The sequence below is a fragment of the Boleophthalmus pectinirostris genome, unplaced genomic scaffold, assembly GCF_026225935.1.
Source record: "Boleophthalmus pectinirostris isolate CB_2022bp ecotype Guang Dong unplaced genomic scaffold, ASM2622593v1 HiC_scaffold_5, whole genome shotgun sequence".
Taxonomy (NCBI): Eukaryota; Metazoa; Chordata; class Actinopteri; order Gobiiformes; family Gobiidae; genus Boleophthalmus; species Boleophthalmus pectinirostris.
In genome coordinates this window covers 16,124,998-16,141,349 of record NW_026571404.1, presented here as the reverse complement: position 1 = coordinate 16,141,349, position 16,352 = coordinate 16,124,998, and the positions used below count along the sequence as shown (strand labels likewise).

Here is a 16,352-nt window from a genome sequence, read left to right as displayed (position 1 = left end):
TTGCATTTAGAATTTAGAAGTTCAGGTAATCTATTCAAATCAACACTGTAATATTTATAAGTTATGGTTCTGATAAGGTTTAATAACATTTTGTCTTACATTAATGGTAATACTACAAGTTGACGTTGTGACATCCCTTCTAGTCTTAGACAGGTACTCAATGCGATCATTGAATTTGAGTTATTGCCTTCAACTCTGACTAAGGTTATCAAGATTATCGAGATCATAATTATGTCATTTCAGTTCAATATACGGTGAAAAAAATAAATAAAAATGAGGTCACTAAATTGGAAGTTGTTTGATTTGGCCAGGGTGCTCAATGTGTAATTCTTGATATTTCTTATCTTATAACTAAAAAAACACAGACATTCGATATTGTGACATTCTTTGACAATACAAAACTTACCTCCAGCCTCTGCACCATCTCCCTTATGTCTTCTCCGCAGTTATCATGGGCCGACAGCATGATGCACTCTCCTCTCTCGTAGAAGATCTTGATGCTCATAATCCCTGAAGTCCACCCGATCACGTCCCGACATGAGCAGTTGAAAATCACGTTTTTAGACTCCTCTTCTATCAGCACGATAAACTCATTCGATATTCCCAGAAGGCCGTCAACGTCCATGGACTGTCCAAAATCCCTCGCTCGGACGCTCCAGGTTACTGCGCCGATGCTAAAGAGGTGCGCGTCTTTCCGTGGTTTCACTTTCTCTTTCTTCTTGGCTCCTAACGTTATAAAGCTGAATTTCACAGCAGAGTCAATAGTAGCGGTGCTGACAAAGTTTTCAGCCAAGTCTTTGAGATATTCCTGTCTCGTCCTGGTCGCCATAGCCCTAAACTTCTCCGATTTGTGAGCTGCGTTTTCGCCATTGATGACCTTAGCAAGTAGAAAGTCCCTGAAAACTGCTGATTTGGGGAAAGTCACAGATTTGGGGATGGGAGGTCCGAAGGGGGGCACGTCTTTAGATCTGGAGACAGCGACGCTAGAGAAAGAAAAATCAATAAATCAAAACAAGCACTTAAGGTGTGAGAACAGTGAGACAATAAAAGAACTAAAGTATTGAACGGCAAGTTAAATGGACCTTTTAAGTCTGAGCTGGCATGTCGCTCAGGGAAATGGCTTGTGCTAAACTTGGTAACCTTTCTTCTATACAATAAAATGAATGCTTTTGACTTTTCTACCACTGAAGAAGAGTGCTTTAAATCATTACTTTTAAGGTGTCTGTGAAGATAATAAGTGTAACATCACCACGCGTATCAAAAGAGACCTGCAATTTTAGCTTTTTGCGAAGTTGAGACACCTCAGTTAGCACCCAGCAGGCCATTATTTTTATTCTTTCAAATTAAGTGCTCTTAAAAGTTCACATGACGCCATTTGCCGAGAAAACATTTGAACAACACACACAAATTGTTTTTCATTTCCTTAGCATCCCGCTGTGCTCAACCTAATAGTTTTGATGCTATTACTTTATTTCATCACAAAGTTGTTTTTATTTATGGAAATTAAATTGTCATAGTAATTTACCTGTAGCAGACGTTTTCAGTGCAGGGGTTATGGACTTTTACAATGACAAACACATGCTGGAAATGCGATCGGATGTTTTTGGGAGTGAAAGGAAGTGCCCCGGGCTCCTGGAACACGATGGTGACGATGTCGTTCCCGATGTGCCGTTTCCGTAGCAACTGTAAAAAAAAAAAAACACACAGATTGATGAAGTTAGCTACGAGATGTAATGTGATTCAAAACATATTCGAAATATGGTGAACAGAAGTATAAGATCAGCATGATTTTGATGTTAGCTACATTCCCCCGAGTCACAATAGAATGTATCAAAGTAAGCTGTGCACCAATTGAGTTAAACTACAAGGTGACTTCTATGTGGCAGATGTGTAAGATTTAGTCTTTGAATTCTGTATTAGATTATAGGTACAGTAACCTAATAATATAATCCAAGTATACGTAAATGTTCCCCATGGAAATATAGTTAATAGTAAATATTAGATTACTGCAATGTGTGGCCAAATGTGTAGGCTTTTTTCTTTTAAAAGGACAGTATGGACTATTTTGATTTTCAGTTGTTGTTTTTTTTTTTATCTGTGTCTCCAGCTGCAGTATGAGAGTGATCAAATCAAATATAGCTTTCACTGTAATGCTTCTTTCAGGGTTCCACCTCTTTTTCACTGACAATATTTCAAAACTTTTCCATGACTTTTTCGTGACCTAAAGTGAATTTTCCATGACTTTACAGCACCTACATGTGTAGAATTGATCAGACTTTTAGGGCTAATTATGAAATGTTAACCTTTTCCACTCACCTTATGGTTTGGTATTATAGTTTTTTTTTTTAACATTCAAAATACTATGAGTGCATTTATTGTCGTCTCTTTTAAACAAAAGGCATATACGTTCGAAAATAATCATGATAGCCTAATGATAACTCAACAGTAAGCTGTAGTTACGTGAAAGAGATACTAAAATTCCATGACTTTTCCAGACCTAGAAAATGACTTTTCCAGGATTTCCATGACCATGGGAACCCTGCTCTTTATTACAAAAACATTGGACACGATGCGATGGACTAGTTGTTTTGTTATAATTTAGTGTTTTAGTTCTCAAGATAATTCTCCAGTCAGAAAGCAGAATGAGTCTTACATGAGTCTCTCATTTGGGTTGCCAGTTTCAGTACAGTTATCTTAAATATGTACCCATTTTATTTATTATTATTATTAAGTTACCAAAATGTAACCTTGACAGAACTACTTCTTTCAACACCATTGTTTTAGTATGTCTCTTGCACAATAAAGATCCTTAGTTTTGTTCATTCTAAACAAATATATTCACAGCACATAAAACCCAGTATAAACAAAATGTATCAGCTGACTATGCAAATATTATGTCCACTTTTCAGCATTACAGACACGGGTTTATTTAGTATAGCTTTTGCAGTAGTAAATTTATAACGCATGGTTCAGCTCCAGTGTCAAAGATAAAAGAGCTATTTATTTTCCCCATTGATATTGCCTCATGCCATCACCCCATTGAGCGCTTGTATTGTTGTCTTGTTGCAGTTAGTTAACCTCAGTCCCTTCTTGCTATGGAGTTGTCAGTTGGGATCAAGAGGAGCGCCAAACAAGCCGGATTAGGAGGAGGAGAGGTGAATTGGAGAGGATGAAGGGATGAGAGTTGATGGAGAGATTACCTCCATGGATTAAATTACAATATCCCACTACCCGGTCGCACACATACAACTGAAGGAGGTGAAAGGAAGGCCAATGGACTCACAAATCTTTAGATGCATGAAGACACAGCTGTTTGTATGAAAGATGGCTCCAATTGATTCTATAGTACAACTGAAGTGTAATCAGAAGTGGTGGAAGTACTCAAAATATGTACTCAAGAAAATGGTAGTAATAATATTTTGGAATGTTCCAAAATATGGCATTAAACTTGTCCATCTCAGAAATTAACCTGCTCACAGTAAAAACGTATTTTGAAAAATGCAAAGGGCAATAGAAACACACATAATATGCTACAGAATTAATGCCATACTGTGGAACATTCAAGACAAAGCAATAAGTCTTCACGGAGACCACCAAGTCCCAAACCCCACAAAAAAGGACATATTGCATCTTTAAAATCTACTTGCACCAGTAATTTCAGTGCAATGAATTGTGTTTTTGTAAGAGCAGTAGAACAGCAATACATAATTTAACCATACAAGTACTTGTTGTGGAAAAAAATTATTTAGCTCTTGATGATGAATAATTAATCCATTTGTGAAGCCTGATGAGTTTTTGGAATAAAGGCCAAGGTTTATTCTTGTTGTTACAGGAGATGTGGACAGGAACTAGGCCTGCCCTGGCCAGAGACCAACATCCTCTCTTAACCAGCAGTATGTCCCTACCACATCAGCTCCTCTGTGCTCTACCCTCGAGCAACTCCACTGAGCATCCCCTCCGAGTCTATCCTTTGGAGACTCTGCCCCAGAGCATCTGAGCTCTGAGTATTTATACAGAAATACAAGTTACATACATAACAAAGCAGAGTGACTTTTGTTTCACAGGCTTGTGTTACATTAACATACATTTGAGGACAGCTAAGACAACTCACAGTTTCCTGAGGGTGGAGACAGATGAGCCTTTACACATGTTAATGATAGGTCTGGTTCTCAAGTAGAAATCACATTGATTTACACAAAGACAGATCCAGAGAACTCTTTCCACAATATAAATTTCCATCACATACTATTACAACTTCCACTATTTCAGCTGTGTATAATGCTATGACTTGCCATTTTGTTACCTGAACTATTGTTACCACATGAATTCCAAATTTACTTCAATATTAACCAATTTGAGGCTACGCTGTTGAATCCACTGCCACCACGGCAGCATCCGGCGCTTGGTTGGCAGTCCCCCATTAGCTTCACTTAATTCCACTTGTTAGTGCAGACAGATAGACACAAAAGCCTAATGCCAACTCCATGTCCGGCCCCTGGGGAAGCATTGATTAAAAAGCTTTGGAGGGGTACAGTTACTATGGCAATACTCCTGAACGCACTGCTTTCTGCTGATAGGTCATTACTGCGGCAGAACTAGCCATTGGGGAGGATTGGCAGGAGCCCGGCTTGAATTTATTGATATCCAAAAAAAGGAGCTACTCAAGAACACATTAGCTGCATTAGACAAAGGCCTCAACATCAATGGCTAGCAAGAGTGGACCCTAGAGATTTGTACCTAAAAACACTCTCACATACACTGCAATGATGAATAGTTTCCTGGGTCTTTTGAAAAACATGGAGTACATCTCGCCAGTGCCGCCATTTCAACCAGGAGTGGGGATAATTGCCACTCTCCGAGACAGGTCTTTGCTAACAAACCAAGATTTATTGAGCTGTGGGTCCTAATAAGATTTCACTCAAAAATTACATCCAGGCTTGGTCAACACTAATGCTGTCGCTAATGGGGTTAAAAAGTTCAGAGGAGATTAAAGTTTAGATTTATTTGCATTTTGTAAAGATTATTAGACTATGCTGGTTGAATTTGCTTTGATAGATCCCTTTATTAAATGTTCAGATTTACACAATACATTTTCACCTTTCATCAGATCTAAATTTTTGAATTTAAGTTATAAATGTTATTTGAATGTATTTGTTATTTTAAAGTCTGTACTATGTCTGTAAATAAAATGAAAAACTGTTGTGAGGAAGTATTGTTTGAAGGAAAAAATAATCTGAATCTCTAATTAAATAAACAAGTAATGTCAAACACAATTGTAAATGGCTCTGATGTAATTTACTTGTCTCGGAATGGTTATCATTTCACAAATCTGATGTGATATTCTGTGGTTACTCAAATTTTTTTTTCCATTGAAATGACATTATGACATTATTTTTAAGGGTCTATAGCAGGGCTGGGCTTTTTTTTCATGGGGCTACATACATGAGACACAGAAAATATCGTAGAGGGCCAAAATGCTAAACTCAATTCTGCATAATATTAATTGTATTTCTTCATAAATAGCAGTAAATAGCACTGTTTTGACAAGCTGGTCAGACTGGTAAGAGTTTATGTTATGACTAAGCATTGAAAAAGTGAGGCTGCCTTAAAAAATATCATTAAAAACACCTCAAAAATAAAAGTAATGCAGATTTAGTCCATGCATGTTTAGTCTACAGGCTGCATAAGGCTGAGGAGAGTTACTGACCTGTTGCCTGTTGTTGGGAGTATACGGGAGCATGGTGGACACATGAAACATCAGCTCATAGTCTTTGTAGGTGGTGTACAGAGAGTGGGTCCCTGTAGAATCAGCTGGAGAGAGGGGCAAAAAACATGTTCTGATGTTATATTTAAAATCAGATTAAACAACATGAATATACAGTCAAATTTCAAGTTCTCTTTTACAACTTCACAGAAATTATGTACATTTTTATCATTTACTTAAAGATAAAAATGTAATAAGATAATGTAATGTAATGTAATAATGTAATGTAATAAGATAATGTAACTTTTCTGGCAGACTGTCAGAAAGACGTTATTGCTTTGATTGGAATATTCAACAATAGGGATGCAACAATATCCAAAACTCATGGTACAATATTATCACGATATGCATCTCACAATACGATATTTATTGCGATATTTTGGAGACACTGTTGTAGATAGGATGCATATTGTGTTTAAAATACCTTAACAAGACTCAGTGTAAATCAATACTGTCATAATCCCAAGGATTAAAGTAAAAAAAAAAACAATTTCTTCATGTTGTCTCCACTGAAATTAATCATGGTATATGTAGCTCCCTGTGTTTCTTAGCTGTTACTACTATAAAACAATGCATTTAAGCAAATTAACTTGTGATTCAATATATTGTGACAGCCCACAATATTATTGAGAGACCTCCGTTGATACAATATCACGATATTTCGATTTTTGTTACATCTCTATTCAACAACATATTAAATTTATCTATCTTATTCACTGGCAGGTGTTTCATTACTAAATACCTCTTGAAACCTTAACTTTTGTTGTAAACAGGGTCACCTCTCCGCAGATCTAACCAGTAACATGGCCTGTTACTGCAACTCGGATTTCATCTGCTTGTCCTACTGATATAGACTTTATACCTTCCAGCTAAAGCAATAATACCACCAAGAACAAGCAGGTATAGTGGACCATCAATCAGAAAAGTACAAAAGTTCTGTAAGAGCAATACTCCAGGTTTGATGTTAATGATAAAGGTACACTATGTAACTTTTCGTAGTGCACCTTTATCATTGACATCAAACCTGTGGTATTGCTCTCACAGAACTTTTGTACTTTTACCTCAGTTTGCTTTTAGAGGTTCTATCTAATGCTTTATATAGCGCCGATAATGGAGTTGGGTGCCTGGACAGGCTAATATATAAAAAGAAAAACAGGCCCAAGATAAAAGCCTAATCGAATATAAACCAGACCAGGATGTGTTGTTAGCCCTAATACATCTAATAGCGTTACATCTTACTCTTGTTATCCAGCTGCGCTCTGTACTTGGTGAATCCTTTTAGACGAACTCTCTGTCCGAGCAAATCCAAGAACTCTTCCAAGGCTGGCCCTGCGCTTTCATTGTTGTACATCTCCTCCTCCGTGCTCTGTCCGGCCTTGCAGTAGAGGACCCCAACTTTGTGCTGAAAACTTAGCTGCAACAGAGGAAAAAAAAGCACACAGACACTCATCAGCTAAGTGTTATTTCCTGTAGTCCTGTGTGCAAACTGTACATTAGGCACTCAGAGAAAAAGATACAGAGGCTTTCAATCACTTCACAGCTAGTATCCACGGCGGTAAATCAGTCTGGGGTTGTAACAGCTACTTAAAAGCAGTTGGGAGGGGATAGTGTCAGGTTTTAATGGCAATTTAGGATGTTTCTTAGTCTCGGATTACACAGAAAGTTAAAATTAGGCTATACTTGATCTACATAGCTTCAAGTAGTCAAGTGCATATGCGTTAAAGGAAGATGTATGTGTCATTTATTTTTTATTTATTTAATTTTATTTATTTGTTTGAGCAAGGTAAAACAAAATCAACAACACTAACAAAAAACAAAACAAAAACAAGGATATGTACATGTACATATTTTGGACATGGTGTTCAAAAGGAGTAGGATGAAGTTTAAAAAAAACAAATAATGTCCTACCCCAATTGTTTTACATAATCAAATAGTTAACAAATTTATTTATTTATTTATTTAATTTCAAGAAATAGTTTTTTTTTGTAAGTGCAAGTTATTTATTGCATCATATTTTAAGTTGAAAATCCAAAAACAAAAATTAAGAAAGAGATCCAGTCTATTATCTAATTAAGATAGTTATCACAATATGGTAATGTAAAGTACTGCTAGGAATCTGGGTTAGGCCTCCTTAATAAAATGTCTATGAATATCCCTTGTTTGAAAGTTGTTTCTTTTGGATTTATCCATTATTTTTCCTTTGGTTTAGTCCTGGATTAGTGCTAGATTAGTAGTTCTGTCATAGTCCTGTTTAAATCCTCATTTCAACATGATCTGTGTAAATCTGCTCCTAGTTTAGTCTCAAAATAAACATGTTCGGAGGTACTTGACGTAAAAACTTTCAGGATCTCTTGTACAGGAAACGCTTCACTCCTTTTTTTGTGAACCCTGAATGGCTCTGAACTCTCAGCAAAGCTCTGAGCGTGGCATAAATCAACCTGGGCTAATAACAGCTACTTAAGAGCAGCTGTGAGCCAGGCAAGCTGTGAATTACAAATACTCCAACACATACCGGCTTAAGGAGGAAAAGACAGAACAGAATGCATTTGAATTCATAGAAAAAAAAAGCCTCCCAAAGCAAAGACTTCATTGTGGTTTGACAGTGGCTAAGAAACTATTAACAAGCTTTATTGCATTTGGTTATTATTCCCCAGTGAATAAAAGCAGATGTCTAGTTTTGGACAGGAACAAATTTGTTGACAGTGTAAATTCAAGCAGAAGGATTTGGCAATTTATCCTACAATACGTAATTGACATAATTCTATCCATGGTAATTATAATCAGTGTGGGATAACCATTCATTGGGAAAACATGGCCTGGCTTATCCAGCACATTGTACTGCAAATTCTCCATTACTAGTATTACTACAGTACAGTGTAAAACAATGGAAACATTTATATAAGAAAGAAACACTGGACAAGCTATTTGCTATTATTATTTAGGGGTATAATAATAGAGTCAATACAATCCAGTTGCACTGTCAGTAACTGAATTTGAAATAATCAGATAATATTTCTGCAACCTTTATTTTATTAAAGGTCCTATATTACGCAAAGTTGACTCTTGTGAGGTTTCAGCCATGTTAAAATACATATGACCTCATTTCCTAGTTAATTCCATCCATATTCCATCCAGTCCTTGTATTTGCAGAGGTTGCTGGTGCTAGGCTAGTGCATATCAAAGGCCATAGTTAGCCTGTCACTAAAAACAGTCTTACCCACTCCACAAAACACCTGAAGCAAAAGTATTATTACACCAGACTGTCAGTGTGAATGTCTGTGTTGTTACAATAATGTTTGAAATAAAACTAACCTTGCGTCATACAAATCTTCGCATTTTGAGGGACTATTTTCTCAGCAGCAGTGAAATTTTACTTTGCAGGTAAGATAGGTGATTGGTGATATCAGTCAGGAAGTACAACTCGCGGCTGCTGCTCAAACATAAATCCATCAAATTCAAGGTTAATTTTACTTCTAAAATTATTCTATTGACAAAAACATTTACATCGACAGTCTGGAGTTATAACTGTTTTGCCTCTGGTGCTTTGTGGAGTGGGTAAAACTGTTTTTAGTGGCAGGATAACTATGGCCAGTGACATGCACTAGCCTAGCACCAGTGACCTCTTGAATTACAAGGACTGGATGGAATATTTAAAAAGCATCTCCACACGTCTCCAACACTCTGGCTATGTAGGAAATGAGGCCCAATGTCCAAAATTCCGCACCGTCCCGTAAACTCATCAAAAACATTCCTGGAGTTGTGTTTGTTTCCTGCATGTAATCCTGCATTATTAGTCTGTCTACCAGTCCATCTCCAAATCTCAAAATGCTCTGCCCCACCTTGTGATGTCATGTAGTGGTAGTTTTCGAGTTAAAAGTAGAGGCTCGCTATCCCAAGGCTGAAATTATGAAATGATTCTAGAAAAGGCGTATGGGTAAAAATACAGGGTTTGTGCGTTAAATGTGTGAATGAAACAAAACACAACTCCCCGGTATGTTTTCGATGAGGAAACAACATTATAACATCGATCAGGAAATAATGTTATATGTGCCCTTAAAGTACAATAGCACAATAGTGGTACTAGTTGGAAAAATGGGTTTTTGCCAAATCTTATTACATCTTATATATGCAATTTTGTTGTACATCTTGTATGGGTGCGAAGGTTTCACAGGTAGTAATCTAGGTTTAGGCTTGTATAATGGAAAATGAAATGGAAAATAAAGCATGTTCCCTTTATTCTTATCTCGAAAATATAGCATTATTTTTCACTTGAACTAAAACCCCATTTCAGACTGAATCATTTATACCCAGGCAGTTGAAAGCCTCAGACACCTGTTGCGTTAAGGTGAGCTGCGCATTTTAATCTTAACCTGGTTGACGCATCGGGGCTAAAGAGCTCCTCTGATGTTGAAGGTAACATATAATCTACTGAAATAAATTGCCATTGTCTTTTCGGGCTCTCGCAGGTTAAATCCCTTTGTGATGGTTGTCATGGTAACTGAGCCCAGATCTTGATGGAAAGCGATTACACAGCGAGGCCCGGTGGAAATAGCACAATGCTGTTTTTTTTTTCTACCTGGATTATATGGGTCCACTTAACCTGGATCACCTCTTTAACAGACTGGCAGACTGCAAGGACAACACGGCTGGCCTTTGGCTGTGAATTTGTCCCTGTCTGAAAAAGTGCAAACATGGAAAAAGCAGAGAGGGTCCCCAGGTGTGGCTTGCAGTGTGGTGTCTACATGGATTTATAGTGTAGTTTTTAGCAGAGATGAGTGACTAACCCAGTGATTTGATCCAAAAACTGGGTTGTGATCCTGAATATAACATGTGTTTGTATTTGTATTATATTTGCATTACATATTTTGCCAAATTGTTACTATGGAGCAGCATGGTTTCTGCAACAAAATGCATCAAATTCAGTGATAATCTTTGGGTTACACATTTTAACAAAATTAAATGAATGTTAAAAATTTTGTATTCCTGACCTATATTATTTTACAATCAGTCTTAACTAGGGCTGGGTATCAGTAAGAAGTTGCCGATACGATATATACCTCGATACATAGGCCACAATATGATACATATCTCTCACTTTTAATTCAATATGATATATTTCAAATCGATTCAATATGGGTAAAAAATAAAGAAATAAAGGCTAAATCATGAAAGTGATACTAAAAGTCTTTGTTAAACCACTTGTTATGCAACGTTCATATGAAACACATCCATTTTACTCAGTGAAAATGTCAAATGTGATGCATGAACAAGTTTCCTTTCTCTGAACAAGCAACAAAACTGTAGCGCTGTAACAAAATTATTTAGTAAAATATACCAAAAAATACTTTTGGCCATATATTGATACAGCAGCCTACGATATTGATTCTGTATCATCACATTAAACAATACGATATAACAATATTTTGATATTTTTGCACACCCCTAGACTTAACCTATCCATGTATGCAAAAAATTAAGTCAACAGGGAGCCAGAAAGGGATACTCTACTCTGCTAAACTACTACTACTACTTGCAGCTTGCAATTGATTAGCAGCATAATAGTATACAGAAAGGCTTTGTAATAAAGTACAAAACTACTTTTTAAAACCTTTTTTTCCCAATGAGATGACAGAGATACCTTTGCTGGAGGATGAGTCTTCATATTGTTAGTCTCCACAAAGATCGACATGTTTTTAATACCATACTGGGGAACATTATATCCAGAGCAATAACACCTCTATGGAGACAAGCAAGTGACAGACTCTCTATAAAAGTTACATAGTGCACCTTTAACGTCAATATTGGGAGATGAGAATACCTTTAGGTTTTCTACTCTATGCTAAAGTGAGAGTTTCCAGCCATTCCCTGAAGAAGTGCAAATATAAAATACAGCAGGGGGTTTTATTGCCAAGAATAGCATAACATTACTGACATTTCTGCTCAATAGTTGAAAGCATAGCTGACATCTGAATATATACTCTGGATCCTGTGACTTCTTCTAGCTCCTTAAAGCGAAAAAACACAATAATAGGAGTTACTAAATAAAGAAGGGAAGAAATTGGGGCATAACTTCTCTCTAGAGAGCATTACCTGAGGGAGACAGCGGTGTCCTTTTGCTCTATACAACAACACTGCAGAATATGTCAGCACTGCAGCACAAACCCCGCTATCTTTAAGCTCACAAAAACGTCTAAAAAACAAATTATTTTCACTTTCTAAAAACTCTAATTAAATAAAAGCCCAACAAGGGAAATTAGTAATGCTCTTTGTCCATGAAAAATTGGAAGGTTATCGACATATTATTTCAAATGACCTCAAAACCTTCACAAAACAGCGGTCAAAATGAAAGAAAAGGGTCATTTGTTTTGCATCATTACAAAAGAAAGACTACTCCGCTCTTCTTGACCTCGCAATGGTGAAATATCATTAAGTGTAATTATGGGTTCTAAAAGGGACCCGCTGGAGAGAAAAGCCCTTTATCTTGTCCTATCTTGTTTAAAATCACCCAGAGTGCTAAATGAAAGCCAAACGTGACATTTTCATCTTTCCTTCAAATTGAATTACGTGATAAAGCATGGAGAAAGAAAGATGGAGAGAGTCTTTTTTGTATTATATTCCTTATGTGCAATTTACTCCCTCTCCCACCTCAAAATCAGGTTTCCAAATCTAGTAGCTAATGCATTTGCCAGTCCATCTGTGAACAGGGCCTCTCGCTGTGATGTACAAGGTGATTTAAAACACTTTCACATATGCGCCGCTCTTCTTCTTACAGACACACAACATTGCTTTCAAAGATATTATTTCGGACGGAGGATTTTCTGAAAGCTCCAGGATACTTTTACCTACTGGGAAATGGCACGCACATTTAGAGACCAAAAACAAGGGGATGCGTTTTTTGTTTCCATCTCTCTCTCCACAGACAAAAGCAGCAAGATTTTTTGGCAAAGATGTGAAAACAAACATGGGGTGGTTGGATTATTCTCTTGAAGCTAGTATTACTCTGCAAAAGAATAGATCTGTCTTTGTTAGCAAATGTAGGGGAAACAGCATTGTGCAATAGGCAGGTTTTCCAGAATTCACAAATAGACGTAATTGATATATAGGTGTTTGCGTATAGGACTGGTCCTGTCTTTTCCTATCTCTTTCTTTTCTTTTGGTTTATTTGCAGTTTTTCAGAAATATTCCTGTAAAACTCCTTGAACCTAACAGCGGCTGTGGTTACATGAACACTCAAATCATGATTAAACTGACATGTAAACAGCAAAATCTTCTAATTTCTTCCTAATTATGGTGCCTTTGAATCCCCATATCAGATTTAGTGGTTTGCAAGTCATTGAAATAATCTTTAAAGTCCAGAAACCAGATTATAATCAGACTTTGGTGTCAATGTAAACTGAGCTAATGTTCTGGACCACTTACAAGTCATATTGGCGTATTACTACATTTACATTGATAGTCAAAGCTTGTGATAAATTAACTAAAACCTTTGCACATAGCTTTGCATCATGGTATGAAAACCATATGTGAAGAAAGTATTGATGGATAAAACAAAACCGGACATTGGGATTGAGTTGGAGGAACAAAAGGAGTAGCACTTGGCAAATTTCTGAGCTCCACTTAGACTTGGCTCACCTCCTCACACTCATTTTAAAGGTTTCTTATTACTCTGTTCTCCTTTCTCCCTCTTCCACGGTGCTGTCCTGTCTTATGTCCACACTGAGCCGCAGACAGTGTCTCATGGTAAAGGCATGGAGCTCTGCAGCAGGTGGACAGACCCATATCAATATCAATAGAGGATTTATGACGCAAGGTTAAATGTGAGGTACTTGTTTCACAAAAGTGGGGCAGTTATGTCACTTAATATAACCAAATTTGGCATTTGAAATATTACATAGAACAAATGTTACATTAAATAATGATTCTATTGATTAGACAATATCACACTAATATTTCAATGCTTTCTTTGGTTGTTGTTTTATAAGTAGGGCTGGGTATCATTAAGAAGCTGCAGATGCGATACATATCTCGATACTTAGGCCACGATACGATACATACTTCGATAAAGTGGACTTTCGATATGATACAATATATGTGAAATCGATTCAATACGGTTCAATAAAAAATAATGGCTAAATCATGGCAGTGACACCAAAAGTCTTTGTTAAATTGTTTCTTGCTCAAAAAATTTACACAAAAAATGTCCATTTTAATCATCAAAATAATGAAAATGTCAAATGTGTCACATAAACAAGTTTCCTTCCACTAAACAAGCAACAAAACTGTAGCGCTGTAACAAAATAATTAGTAAAATATACCTAAAAATACTCTATATAATCGACACAGCAGCCCATGATATCGATACTGTATATTTTTGCACACCCCTGTCAGGAGTGGACAAGAATGTAGCAGGTAATCCTATAAGAAAAATTACTACTACTATATTAAAATATTTTTGGGCTATAAACCTGAGAAAAGTATAGATTAGATTTCGTGTACTGATGGATATGAGGCCTTAAGACTTCAAAACAATAGACAGGTGCTGTTGTTTCTTTAAATGTTTTTGGGTTGTTTTTTTGTTTTTTTATCCCGCAACTGTTAAAGCTTTTACCCTTAAGTATTGATTACTGATTCATACATAAGTTTAGAGTAAAATAAAATCCATTTCAAGACTGTCAACACTGCTTATGCCAATGTAAACCACTTTATTAAACAGTCAGTCTTTTGTTACTTGGAAAGATGGACCGGTCATACCAATATTAATTACACTAATAAGCAGCTGATTCTGATAGCCAAACATGCGCTGTCTAATCCCCCTGGCTCCTTTCAATCTTGCATTTTCATTAGACGTGAAATTAAAGGCCATAAGATCAGCCAACGAATCCATCTCTGACACGGGTGCACAGAGCCCACATCACTAATGGCTATTTTTGTCAAATGGGATAATGTAATGTGACAGCGCCTGCCTGCCAACCTGAATATGAAATCCCCAGTCTTTCAGGTTTAAGACTATGGACCTAGAAGACAGAGCCATAATAGTCAGTGCAGTGAGCGTTGAATTCATATCGATTCAATTTAAGTCTATTTATCAAGGCCTGTTTCTGTTTGTGTTGAGATAGAAATAATCAAATAGAGAAAGCATCACTGGTGTTTCAAGTTAATGCTACTATATTTTGTATAGTTTGTTTTGATGGATAATAAAAGTGTCAAGATGGTGTCCTTAATAGAAGATCAATACTGAATGTTATTACAAGCAATCGTTCATGTGCCTCGTGTAGCAACCAGTGACAGCTAAAAGTACTTTGGAAAAGCGGAGGAAAGTGGAAGAGACTCAAAATGCATTTCATATGTTTTGCAAAGACTTAAATGTTACATATTTGGATGCAATGTAAGACAGAAAAATTAGGGTTACACTGGTATTTCTTCAATTTTTTTGAGATTAGAATGATTATTTAACTACCATCTTTCGATTTGGACAACTTAAAGATAGTGTCTTGATAATAGTTATTTTCAAACTTCATACACCAAGAACTATTATTATTTGCAAGTGGATCAAATGAGTCAAAGTCTGAACTCAAATTAAACAAGGACTAAGGAATATAAACTAGATCTAGGACAGAAACTATATTTTAGGAGGGATTTTTGGAACTATAGTATGCTTACACCTGGTATAAACCAGGGCTAAAACAGGTGTAAACCAGGACTGAACCAGTTCTCAAGAAGAACTAAACCAGGTCTCAAAGCAGGACTTTACAGGGAGTAAACCGGGATTAAACAGAGTCAAAATCAGGACTAAGACAAATATAAACCAGGATTAAATCAAGTCTGAACTAGGTCTTAACCAAGTCTAAAACAGATCTAAACCAGGACTAAATCAGGTCTAAACCAGCACTAAACCAGGACTAAATCAGGTCTAAACCAGGACGAAACCAGATCTAAACCAGGACTAAATCAGGTCTGAACCAGGACTAAATCAGGTCTAAACCAGGACTAAATCAGGACAAAACCAGGTCTAAACCAGGTCTAAACCAGGTCTAAACCAGGTCTAAACCAGGACTAAACCAGGACTAAACCAGGTCTAAACCAGGTCCAAACCAGGTCCAAACCAGGTCCGAACCAGGTCCGAACCAGGTCCAAACCGGGACAAAACCAGGTCTAAACCAGGTCTAAACCAGATCTAAACCAGGTCCAAACCAGGTCTAAACCAGGTCTAAACCAGGACTAAATTAGGCCTAAAACAAGATCATGTAAAAAAGGACTAAAGCAATAACACTGCTAAAGATTTGATTATTGGCTCCACACAGCTTTAAAACCAGCGTATGATAAAATGGCCCATTAAAAAACACTTAAATGAACATACCCCCTGCTCGTCCAGTTTGAGTAGCTGCTCTGGGACTTTGGGCGAGTTGTTGGCCAGCCGCAGACAGGAGATGTTCAGTTCTGGGATCACGTACTCCAGCACTTCTTTGAGTGGCAGCCCACGGGCCGTCCCATGTCTGGCTGTGGACGGGATAGCATCCTCCAGAATAGCCCCGCGCAGTGTGGTCAGCTAATGAGAAAAACAGATGATAATTATTCATTCAGTCAGACA

At 37.0% G+C, this 16,352-nt stretch overlaps 1 protein-coding gene across 1 annotated transcript in view; it reads right to left on the bottom strand.

Annotated features, from left to right (window-relative positions):
* LOC110157006 (signal-induced proliferation-associated 1-like protein 2) overlaps positions 1 to 16,352 on the bottom strand; it is a 141,208-nt gene that overhangs the window by 58,427 nt on the left and 66,429 nt on the right. Inside the window, exons 4-8 of the mRNA XM_055162828.1 lie at positions 16,122 to 16,310; positions 7,004 to 7,178; positions 5,708 to 5,811; positions 1,526 to 1,683; positions 407 to 983 (exon numbers count right to left, since the gene is read on the bottom strand). Coding sequence (XP_055018803.1) covers positions 407 to 983; positions 1,526 to 1,683; positions 5,708 to 5,811; positions 7,004 to 7,178; positions 16,122 to 16,310 — 1,203 coding nt within the window. The remainder of the gene's footprint in view (positions 1 to 406; positions 984 to 1,525; positions 1,684 to 5,707; positions 5,812 to 7,003; positions 7,179 to 16,121; positions 16,311 to 16,352) is intronic.